Source organism: Kogia breviceps, chromosome 3 (assembly GCF_026419965.1).
Source record: "Kogia breviceps isolate mKogBre1 chromosome 3, mKogBre1 haplotype 1, whole genome shotgun sequence".
NCBI classification, from domain to species: Eukaryota; Metazoa; Chordata; class Mammalia; order Artiodactyla; family Physeteridae; genus Kogia; species Kogia breviceps.
The window spans coordinates 41,944,076-41,956,461 of NC_081312.1; the positions used below are offsets into that span (position 1 = coordinate 41,944,076).

The window sequence follows — 12,386 nt, forward strand, 5'->3', positions numbered from 1 at the left end:
CTCGGGCTTCCGGGTCTCGGCTCGAAGGCCCCGCCCTTGAGGTGGCGCTGTGGCCTGGCCCTCTGGAGCGGAGGAGGCGGGTGGACAGGCGGGTGGACAGGCGGCTGGAAGTGCGAGTGGCCGTGCGGTGGTCGATTCCCATCTGGACACAGACGATGGCGAGCCCGCCGGCTGTGCCCCGGCTGCCTCCGCACGACCCGAGGACGCCGGCTCTGTCGGTGGTGGACATGCACACGGGCGGCGAGCCGCTGCGCATCGTGCTGGCTGGGTGTCCGGAGGTGGTCGGCCCCACGCTGCTGGCCAAGCGGCGGTACATGCGCCAACACCTCGACCACGTGCGGCGACGGCTCATGTTCGAGCCCCGGGGCCACCGGGACATGTACGGGACTGTGCTGGTGCCGAGCGAGCTGCCTGACGCGCACCTGGGCGTCCTGTTCCTGCACAACGAGGGCTACAGTTCCATGTGCGGCCACGCAGTGCTGGCTCTGGGCCGGTTCGCGCTCGACTTCGGGCTGGTGCCAGCCCCCCCAGCCGGCGCCCGCGAGGCCCTGGTCAACATCCACTGCCCGTGCGGGTTGGTGGCCGCCTTCGTGGAGTGCGAGGGCGGCCGCAGTGGCGGCCCGGTGCGCTTCCACAGCGTCCCGGCCTTCGCGCTGGCCACAGGTAACCGGCGGGACCTTTCTGGCCCTGCAGCCCAGGACCCAACTAATTACACTGTCTCTCTGGGCTGGAACCCACGCAGCGCAACTAACCCACCCCACAAAGCCTTTACAATCAGTGAAAAGGTAATTCTAAATAACTGCAAGTGTGTGTCAGCAACCTTACCCTTGCGAATTTGTGTGGTGCATGCAATTTGATTACGCCGCAGATCTGTGCGTCTGTGGTTTGGGGAGTCTTGAGGGGTACAGAATTCCGTGCTTCCCATACTCAGCGCCTCCCTCTCCACTCGTCAGGCATTCTAGAGATTTCACAGTTGGATAAGGCAAGGTCCACTAGGGTCAAGGAAAGTGCAAAGAACCGGGGCTCCAGGCTGGCTCAGAATATGATTGCTAGACACATTCTTACACCCTGACAAGTTAGTAAACACGTTACTAAAAGTCATATGTAAAAATTGCCTTCCCCACTTCTTGGGGGAAGAATTAAATATTTTCGAGAAGATACAGATGTTGCTGCTCTAATTTTTTAAGAACAGGTACAGACACTGCGTGGGTCAAAATCCTGACACCCCCTTAAAGCTATGCAAACTTAGTCAAATTACTGACGCCCTCCGTGTCCATTGTATCTTAATTTGTTATCTCATTAAGGTTTTTTTTAGGATTTAATGAGAGTACGCAAGGTACTTAGAATTTTAAAAAAACATCTTCCTAGACATAGAAAGACTGCAGAATATATAGGGTTGCTAGTTATAGTTCTCTAGGTGTGCAGAGCCTTTAAAAGGCTTTGGTGGGTTCTCTAAAACAGAGCCTGTATGTCATGTAAAGCAGAGTGTCTGTAACTATTCATCCTTACAAAGAGGGAGATTGCTGCAAATTCTATCAGCGAAGGCTGAATTCTATCAAGATGCTTTAGTAGTCTGACTGGAAGTGAGCTGGGAGCTAATTTAGTCAGTCCAGCAATAGGGTTATCATTCTTTTTCTTCAAAGTCTTCAAGCTGTGCAAATCATTCTGTTAATTTGATCTTGATCCTCCTCGTGGATTTGGGTTCCAGTTTAGCCTGATTATAAATGTTATGAATGATGCAGAAATAGCCCAGGTGCTTGAGAGTCTTAGAATACCTCAGCAGCTGAAAGACACAAGTTGATTAAGCATGCCACTGGGCAAACTGATGCCAGTTTCCCAGAAAGAATGGTGTCACATCCGGATTGGGAGGGAACTTGAGGGAGACAGGAATTTATGTTAGGATTGCATCTTTAAAAACCTCAGCAGTTAACTAGCTTGGCTACCTGATTTCCCCTTAGGCCACCCCAGCAGCAGATTAGAAGCACTCTAGATTTTGTGGGAAATGACAGCTGGCACCAGGATCACCAACTACGTACATCATAGTTTGGGGTTGGTTAGGGCAGGGGCAGCCAACCCCACAAGCACAGTAGTTCCTGAAAGCATCACTATGTGACCATAATATAATCAGTGGGCATTAATGGTCACTTTGAGCCATTAAAAAAACGAAATCCTTAAATTCTTTACTTTGAAAATTGCATAAAAGGCAGATGGATAGTGTCCAATATCACGGCTCTGCCCCTCCCCATCTCTGTGACCTTGTGGAAGGGATTATCCATGCCTCAATGTCATCTATAAAATGAGGATGACAAACAGTCCCTACCTCAGGATTGCTGAGTTCATCTCCACTCCACCCAGCTGAAATGAAGACTCTTTACTTTTATTCACTGTATTTAAGTGCTAGAACAGTACACAGTCAATGAATATTTGTTGTGTAAATAAATGAAATTCAGAGAAGAATATGCTGATTGGCAAATGTAAATATCTGTCCTCTTAAGAACCCTATTCCAGTTGGAAGTTAAACTTTTGTTTTTAATATTAACATTTATTGTATTCCTAATCTGTGCCCACCATTCCCCACACATCATCACATGGAGTTCTCAAAACAATCCCTTTAGGATGGAAACAGCAAATTCCATTTTACGCATGAGGACTTCAAAGCCACACTTAGCTTTCCCCATTCTGGCAGTCCCACATTTCCATCTATTTCCTAAGTCTCCTTTCATTAAACCTGCTTTTCATGTTGCATCAGCATCAAGATGAAGACATTTTTGATTCACTTTTGCTCTTAAGTTCTACAGGTATGTTTTACTCCTTTGATTATAAACTTGCTCTGTTTTGACACATCATGTGTTAAAAGGGTCCTGTGGTTCTACTCTAACTGGTAGCCCCCTGGTATCTTTGTATGACTCACTGTGCAAACTCAGAATACAAGAACTATTTTATTTTTCACAGCTTAATTTCTGAATTTGAGACCCCTCTCTGCCCTGTTGGTTGACTTAGCCTCATCCTTCCACAGGCTGGCCCCTTTTTTGATATCTGCATGAGAGTCACCTACATTTTCCTTCATAGTTTCCACACATTCATGTCCCAGAATTTCCTCTCTCTCTGCCTCTATGATGTTTTCTAGAAAAGATCTTCAGAATAGATAACAAAATATGTATGTATGATTTAGGAAAAACATGGCATTCATGTTCTAAAACTTATGCGAACCTCATTAACTTAAAAATAGAAAGATGTATTGAGCTAAAGGTCTATTATTAATTACGTGATGCATACTCATTTTGAAAATGGATTTTTGCTCCATTCCTTTTTATGATAGGAAAAAATACCCCCACCCCAACCCCCAGAAATACACATATATTTAAAATGCTGTGAATTTTAATGCTGAAATACTAAAACAAACTTATTTTCAAACATATCTTTTTTAGATCTCCTAGTGGATGTTCCCGGTCATGGAAAGGTGGTGGTGGACATTGCATATGGTGGTGCGTTTTATGCATTTGTTAGTGCTGAAAAGTTAGGACTTGATGTTTGTTCCACAAAGACAAGGGACCTCGTGGATGCAGCAAGTGCAGTGACAGAAGCAGTGAAATCGCAGGTCAGTACAGATGCTGCTATCATAGCAGATACCCTCCTCTGTGACATGGAGGGAATATAAATGACATGTCTATACAGAAAATTAAATATCTCTGAGTTCAAATTATCAGTAGTACTAAGAATAGGGTACTGGTTATAATCTTAGACTCTAGAGAAAGACTACCTGGGAATTGTAGTTTTGCTACTCGTAGCTTTTATAACCTTGAACAAGTTACATAACTTCCATGTGCCTCAGTTTTCCTAGCTGTAAATGGAAATTATGAAATACCTGCTTCATAGGGAGTTGTAAGAATAAGTCAATATGTGTAAAGGACTTAGAATAGTGCCTAGGCATAGTAAATGTTCAACAAATGATAACAATTATTAACTTTAATAATATATAATAATAATATAATTTGTGGTTACTTAAACATAGAAAATGTATTATATAATATTCCACTAATTTGAAATGTTTTGATGTATGTGGTCATTCTGCAAAACTTGAAAATAATGAGTGTAAAATATAGCTTACAAAATAGATTTCATTAAATCTGATCAGACTTTCTCTTATTTCACAGAGAACATTAATTCCTAGTTAGTGAATTTTTCCTATATTGCTAAGAATTTACTTAAATAACCGCTCAAATAACTCTAGTTTGGCTTGGGAAAACTATTGTTATAAAATCAGTTTAGATAATAAATAATTCTAGGATATTCTTTCCTTTCTAGCACAAGTGTGCCTTTTTACCTAATTGGGACCTATATATAAAACTCAATTTTACCTAATTGGGATCTATATATAAAACTCATATACATATTTAAAAGTTTTAGCATATGAGAATTTATCATTCTAAGTAAAAAATAACTTAGGAAAGATAGAATCTAATATACTTCTACTAATTATTTATGGGTCTGTTTAACATATCTGAGGCTTTATTTTAACATAATAACTTAAATAACAAAATGAATATATACCATATCCCTGCTCTAAATTATCATTTTCCTAGGACTGTCAATACCAATAGGTAGAATTATTTTATCATAGTAACTTCTGAAACTCTGAATTTACATCCATTTTCTGTTCTAGTAAGCAGACAGCTAATAGTTTGAGTTAACAATTTGACACAAAATAATTTGACTTTATTTTTAATAAAATCAAGAGAAAAAGACATTGTTTTCTTAATAAAAGGAGTAATTTTGAAGTTCTCAAAGTTCTCAAAACTTCTCACCAAGGTGGCAAGGGGTGGACTTTGAGGGAGGAAGGATTCTGAAAAAAATATGAGTAGTTCTGTCAGTGATGAAGCAGGCAGTAGGACTACTTTGTGAATTGCTGATTATTCATACTGCTAATGCAGATTTAGGCAAAGGCCATTTGCTGGGGGGAGGGAGCTAAAGTAAATATAAAATAAATTCATCTTTGTCCTTTTAGCAAACATTTACCGAGGACTCACTGTATGTCGGACACCATGCTAGATGCTGGAGACCCAGAGGAAGAACAAACCCCCCGACCTTCAAGGAGCTTAGTCTAGTGGGGGAAGCATCCCTGTGGGCAGTGTGATGTACTGGTGCTATTGTGGAGGTGGGGCATAGGGGCTTTAAGAGGTCAGAGAACAAAAATCCAATATACAGGCCTCTTTAACTGAGTTATAGATGGACTCTTTGGATTTTAAGAATCCAAATCTCTTCAACTGCTTTAAATGACAGATAAGTGGTAGTGGAATATACTAACTGTAAGGATACAATGGAAGTAAGGTTATAGTAATCTCAGCCAAGCTACCAGGCATACAGGAATCCAGAAGTTAAACAACCAGACCTCCCAAGTACAGGAAGCATTGCACATTTGGACCTGACCAAGCTTTACCACTGACGTGACCTAGCTACCCTGCCAGTGCCTGCTTCTCTCTGTGTGTACCGGCTGCTTTTTATGATATTGACTTCATCCTTTATAAGTCTTTTTTTACCCATCCAGTTGTTTCTCTTACCTAATAGCTTCTGCATCCTTATACTTTTTTTTTATCCTTATACTTTTTGCTTGCTCATGGCCTCTGACAGTTCTTGTATCTATCAGTGGTATTAATTTCAGCTCTAGATACTCATTGCTTGATTTTTCTACATTATCCCCTTCAAGTTCCTGAGGGTGAGAGTAGGATTGCCTTAGCTCCTCCTGCTTGAGCAGCCATTGCTGGCCTGTGAATTGACCATCCTGGGGTCAATGCTGGGGTCAGTGGTTCAAAGAATATGTGTTTTGGGAGGTATGTGTATAAAATAGGACTGTTCCTTTAGTAGAGGCTATGTGCAGGCCAACTTCCTTAGAAAGGGCTCAAAGTATAAGAATCATAACTTCCAACAAAACTATCTTTATTCATCTAGAGAAAGACATAATTTCTAGTATTTAGTGCTGTGAGCCAACAAATATTTTTAAATGATAAAGATGGAAAAATTATGTCTAAGAGTACCCCATATATGTTATTTAAAAGATAAGTTTGAATGAAAATATTTATTTTATGTGTGGTTGATAATTATTTTATTTACAGTTTACAATTAATCATCCTGACAGCGAAGACCTTGCCTTTCTATATGGAACTATATTAACAGATGGAAAAGACACTTATAGTGAGGAACCAACCACCAACATCTGTGTGTTTGCAGATGAACAGGTATTAAAACTGGAATTTTTAGGCACACAGCCAGGTAATATGGAACTAGAACACTGTGAACACTCTCATCTTTACTCTGCAACAGGTTGACAGAAGTCCTACCGGCTCAGGAGTGACAGCCCGAATTGCCCTACAGTATCACAAAGGGCTTCTAGAACTGAACCACACCAGAGCCTTTAAAAGCAGTGCAACTGGCTCAGTATTTACAGGGAAGGCTGTGAGGGTGAGTGGCACCCTTAGCTTCTCATTTATAAGTATGTTACTTTTGAGACTGTGGAGACCTAAGGTGGGTGTTAGATAAGTTTCTTCACTTAGCTCTTAGAAGAGAATTTTAAGACAGGCCTGAAAAAACTTCCGTTCAGCTAGGATATTGGTTTTCAAAGTGTGGAAAGGACCTTGGGGTCCTATCCATGGGTCCACAAAATCAAATATATATTCATAATAATACTGAGACGTTGCTTCCTTTTCACTTTCATTCTCTCACAAATGTACAGTGGAGTTCTCCAGGAGCTACTTGATGGGTGATATCCCAACTGATTGAATGCAGAAACAAATATGAGAATCTAGCTGCCTTTTGTTATGCCAGACATTAAAGAGATTTGCAAAAATGTAAAAAATGGCATATTTCTCATTAATTTTTTTTGTTTTGGCATATATAGTTATTTTCACAAAAATTTGTTGTTTATGACAAAATGTAATCGGTTTATTATTTTTAAATACATTAATGAACAAATATCATTTGTTTTAAATTTTAGAATTTTATTTACTGTTATTATACAGCAGGTTCTTAACAAATATCTTTAATTCCCAATATAGCAAATATTAATTGATATAATTGAAATAAACAAAAACTCTTTGAGGTGCTAAAATCTTTTAAAATTGAAGTATAGTTGATTTACAATATTGTGTTAGTTTCAGGTATACAACATAGTGATTCAGTATTTTTGCAGATTATATTCCACGGTAGGTTATTATGAGATGTTGGGTATAATTCCCTGTGCTATACAGTATATCGTTGTTGCTTATCTATTTTATAGATAGTAGTTTGTATCTGTTAATCCCATACCCCTAATTTGTCCCTACCCTCTTTCCTTTCCCCTTTGGTAAGCACAAGTTTGTTTTCTATATCTGTGAGTATGTTTCTGTTTCGTGTATACATTTATTTGTATTATTTTTTAGATTCTACAAATAAGTGATATATAGTATTTGTGTTTCTCTGTCTGACTTTCACTAAGCACAATATTCTCTCCATCCACGTTAATAATAATAATGGCACCCATAATAATGGCATTTTTTCACTGTTTTTTATGGCTGAGTAATATTCCATTTTGTGTGTGTGTGTGTGTGTGTGTGTGTGTGTGTGTGTGTGTGTGTGTACCACATCTGTTTAATCCAGTCATCTGTTGATGGACACTTGGGTTGCTTTCCCGTCTTGGCTCTTGTAAATAAGGCTGCTATGAACGTTGGGGTGCATGCATGTTTTTGCATTAGTGTTTTCATTTTTTCAGATATATACCCATGAGTAGAATTGCTGGATCATATGGTAGTTCTATTTTTAATTTTTTGAGGAACCTCCATATTGTCTTCCATAGTGGCTGCACCAACTTACATTCCTACCAACAGTATAGGAGGGTTCCTTTTCTCCACATCCTCACTAGCATTTGTTATTTGTAGACTTTTTGATGATAGCCTTGTTGATTGGTATGAGGTGGTACCTCATTGTGGTTTTGATTTGCGTTTCTCTAACAATTTCATGTGCCTGTTAGCCATTTGTATGTCTTCTTTCGAAAAATGTCTATTCAAGTCTTCTGCCCATTTTTTTAAAAAGATTTTTTTTTTTTTTTTTGTGCTAGGCGGGCCTCTCACTGTTGTGGCCTCTCCCATTGCGGAGCACAGGCTCCGGACGCGCAGGCTCAGCGGCCGTGGCTCACGGGCCCAGCCACTCCGTGGCACTTGGGATCCTCCCGGACCGGGGCACGAACCCATGTCCCCTGCATCGGCAGGCAGACTCCCAACCACTGCGCCACCAGGGAAGCCCTAAAAAGATTTTTTGATGTGGATCATGTTTTAAGTCTTTGTTGAGTTTGTTACAATATGGCTTCTGTTTTATGTTTTGGTTTATTGGCCCTGAGGCATGTGGGATCTTAGCTCCCCAACCAGGGATCAAACCCACACCCCCTGCATTGGAAGGCAAAGTCTTAACCACTGGATGACCAGGGAAGTCCCTTCTGCCCATGTTTTGAATGGATTGTTTGGGTTTTTTGATATTGAATTGTATGAGCTATTTGTACATTTTGGAAATTAAGCCCTTGTTGGTCACATCATTTGCAAGTATTTTCTCCCATTCCATAGGTTGTCTATTTGTTTTATTGATGGTTCCCTTTGCTATGCAAAAGCCTTTAAGTTTAATTAGGCCCCATTTGTTTATTTTTGCTTTTATTTCTTTTGCCTTAGGAGACAGATTCAAGAAAATATTGCTACTACTTATGTCAAAGAGTGCCTATGTTCTCTTCTTCCAGATTTCCCAACACTACTTATTGAAGAGACTGTCTTTTCTCCATTGTATATTCTTGCCTCCTTTGTCGTGTATTGACTATAGGTGCATGGCTTTGTTTCTGGGCTCTCTATTCTGTTCCATTGATTTATTTGTCTGTTTTTGTGCCAATACCATGCTGTTTTGATTACTATAGCTTTGTAGTATAGTCCAAAGTCTGGGAGGGTTATACTTCCAGCTTCATTCTTTTTTCTCAGGATTGCTTTGGCAATTTGGGGGCTTTTATGGTTCCATATATATTTTAGGATTCTTTGTTCTGGTTCTGTGAAAAAAATGGCCTGGGTATTTTGATAGAGGTTGCATTAAATCTGTAGATTGCTTTGGGTAGTATGGCCATTTTAATAATATTATTTCTTCCAATCCAAGAGCATGGAATATCTTTTCATTTGTTTAAATCATCTTCACTTTCCTTCATCAGTCTTTCACATCCTTGGTTAAGTTTATTCCTAGGTATTATTTTTTTGACCTGATTTTAAATGGGATTGTTTTTTACTTTCTGATATTTCATTATTGGTGTATAGAAATGTGACCAATTTTTGTATATTAATCTTGTATCCTGCAACCTTGGTGAATTTATTTATTAGTTCTAATAGTTTTAGAGCGGAGACTTTAGGGTTCACTATATAGAGTATCATGTCATCTGCAAATAGTGACAGTTTTACCTCTTCCTTTCCAATATGTATAACTTTTATTTCTTTTTCTTGTCTGATTGCTTTGGCTAGGATTGCCAATACTAGGTTAAATAGAAATGGTGAAGGTGGGCATCCATGTCTAGTTCCTGAATTTAGTGGGAAGGCTTTCAGCTTTTCACCATTGAGTATTATACTAGCTGTGGGTTTGTCATAAATGGCCCTTATTATGTTGAGATATGTTCTCGCTATACCCACTTTGATGAGAGTTTTTAATCATGAATGGATGTTGAATTTTGTTGAATGCTTTTTCTGCATCTGTTGAGATGATTATGTGGTTTTTGTCTTTCCTTTTGTTAATGTAGTATATCACATTGATCGATTTGTATATGTTGAACCATCCTTGTGACCCTGGTGTATATCCAGCTTGATCATGGTGTATGATCCTTTTTATGTATTCTTGGATTTGGTTTGCTAATATTTTGTTGAGGATTTTTGCATTTATATTCATCAGAGATATTGGCCTGTAATTTTCTTTTTTAAGTGTCTTTGTCTGGTTTTGGTATCAGGGTAATGGTGGGTGAGGTCCTCAAATCTTAGGGTATAAAGGGATCCTGAGACCAAAATGTTTGAGAACCATTAAATTAGGGTTTGGATTTTTTTTGTTTTTATTCTATATGAATGTTCCATTTTATATAATGAGATGTGAAAGTCCTAAAAAGTTGTGGAAAGTATTATTTTTGTAATGGAATCAAATTATAAATGAGCTAACAGCTAATTAAAGAATTTACTCATAGTAGTAAGTAAAATCTACTGTAGTATGATTAAATTGCATCTAATAAATGAATCTACTCACAAAGAGTCCTTTAATATAGCAGATTACTTATCCTAATAAAGACTTTTATATCCTAATGTAGCTGTTTTTAAAGTTCGTTCTTTTCTGAATATGGAATTTGCTTTAAGTTAGGGATTCGTATATAATACGCTGATCTTATGGGATACCAAACCATTTATGTTATATGCAAAAACTTGGAATACGTTATCTTCAAGTCTAAGACTCAAGACAAAATAATAATTGACAGCATTTATTGGGTGCTTCACTATGTGTCAATTTCCAAGCTAAGCACTTCACATATACCGTCTCTTTTAATTCTCCCAAGAATCCTCTGAGGTCAGTAATGTTATCATCCTTTTTCCACAAGTGATAAAATGGAGAATTAGAGTTTAGGTAATTTGCCAGAGGTCAAACAGACAGGTAACAGAGCCAAGTTATGCATGTGGGTCCCTCTGAGCAGAGCCTGTACTGTTAACCACCATATTTTCTTGCTCTTAGGCAAACGTTTGATGCAGATGGGCAGTTTCACCCACGTGAGAGTGAACTCAACTCTCAACCACCCACTAATGATGACTCCCAAAGCTTCATCCCTACCATGCTTACCTGTGCCTTTCTCCTGAGTCTGACACTGTCCACTAAACTCATCTCAAGATGATTGTCCCAGAGATATCTCAAACTCAACTTGTTTACAAGTTCTTCCTTCCTAAATGTGTTCTTCCTGTCTTATTCCCCATCTCAGCTAATGGTGGCGCCAGCTTCACTTCCAAGCTAGAACTATGGTCATATTTAACTCATCTCTATTCCTCACCTCCTACGTACATCAGTCCCCAGGTCTATCAATTCTGCCTCCAAAGTATCTCTATATTTTGTTCTCTATTCTCTAAAAGCTGCCCTCCTGTCTCTAGATTTAATTGATGAATTAAGGTTACCTCTTAACAGATTGCTGGGTTTCTAGTCTCTCTCCTCTCCAATCTGTTCCCCACTTTACAGCTAAACTAAATCAAAAACACAAATCCAGTCACCTTAAAAACCTCCCATTGCCTATATGATTAACTCTTGGGTTCTCTTTAAAATGATAAAAATTGAGAATACAACTTTTAGGCTAGATAAACTATGAGGGCAGTATCTTGATATTCTCCTTTCACCTTCTTTTTTCAGGAAGTAAAATGTGGTGATTTTAAAGCTGTTATAGTGGAAGTATCTGGACAAGCCCATTACACAGGTACAGCAAGCTTTATAGTAGAAGATGATGACCCACTGAGGGATGGATTTCTTCTCAAATGACTTATATGACTTTTAAGGGCTTTCTTTAAATTGTTACCATAAGTAATTTTTCTCTGAATTATGTGGAAAACTGTATCCAAATTGTACATGTAAGCCAACTAACATCTTCTTAAAATAATACACTGTGGTTAAATATAGTCATTATTCCTCATATTTATACATGTGTATTGGTATAAATATTGCTTATAGAATACAAGATGCAGAATACTTTTCTAATTATTAACATATCAGGTAAAATTAAAACCTTAGTTCTTGTTACTTTTAAATATTCCTCTGTGGTGATTACTATAATCTGTTTTAAATGCTCTTTGAATAATAGCTTCCATTGTAGCCCTCACAGCAATGAGTCTTACAAGTTCATTATTTTAGTCTTCCAGTTTTTGAGTAAAATAGTGCCTTCTCTCTAAGCAGCATGCAAGGGAGACAGCTTATTATAAAGTCCTCAACACTTAGCAGTCATAAACTGGGAACGAATGGGGTGGTCAGCTTCTTTGGGTGAGAGTTGTTGTAGCTGCTGCAGGGATGTCCTTTGTGCTGCAGAGCCCAGCTCCTGTACCCGTAAACTCGTGAGAGAAGATCAAGAATCAGGCTATTGATATATCTTTAAGGCTCTTATAAAAGGGGTTGTTTATTATATTACTGAAGTATAGGTACACAGTAGGAGTCAATCAATAAATCTCTACAGCGGGGCAAGTCTCATACTCTGCCAACTACATGCCAGGTAATTTAAAACATGAAGGAAATGTTAACTATTGGCATTCTTGCTAGTTAATTGTGAACCTGTTAAAAAATAAAATTTGATCATTATCAGTCATTATAAAATGAAGTATTAAAAATTATTCACCATGTGA

At 38.7% G+C, this 12,386-nt stretch overlaps 1 protein-coding gene across 1 annotated transcript; it reads left to right on the forward strand.

Annotated features, from left to right (window-relative positions):
* The first annotated feature begins 5 nt into the window (after nt 1-5).
* Nucleotides 6-12,386, forward strand: L3HYPDH (trans-L-3-hydroxyproline dehydratase). Its single transcript, XM_059059682.2, has 5 exons — nt 6-663; nt 3,429-3,598; nt 6,111-6,233; nt 6,319-6,456; nt 11,410-12,386. The coding sequence occupies exons 1-5, from the start codon at nt 156-158 to the stop codon at nt 11,533-11,535; spliced, it is 1,065 nt and encodes a 354-aa protein (XP_058915665.1). The 5' UTR covers nt 6-155; the 3' UTR covers nt 11,536-12,386.

What these genes read in the sequence shown, in the direction of transcription:
- L3HYPDH (XM_059059682.2), top strand. Translation starts at nt 156, where the DNA reads ATGGCGAGCCCGCCGGCTGTGCCCCGGCTGCCTCCGCACGACCCGAGG. An exon ending in CAGAAGCAGTGAAATCGCAG is followed by an intron (nt 3,599 to 6,110) that starts GTCAGTACAGAT and finishes TTTTATTTACAG; the next exon opens with TTTACAATTAATCATCCTGA. An exon ending in GTGTGTTTGCAGATGAACAG is followed by an intron (nt 6,234 to 6,318) that starts GTATTAAAACTG and finishes ACTCTGCAACAG; the next exon opens with GTTGACAGAAGTCCTACCGG.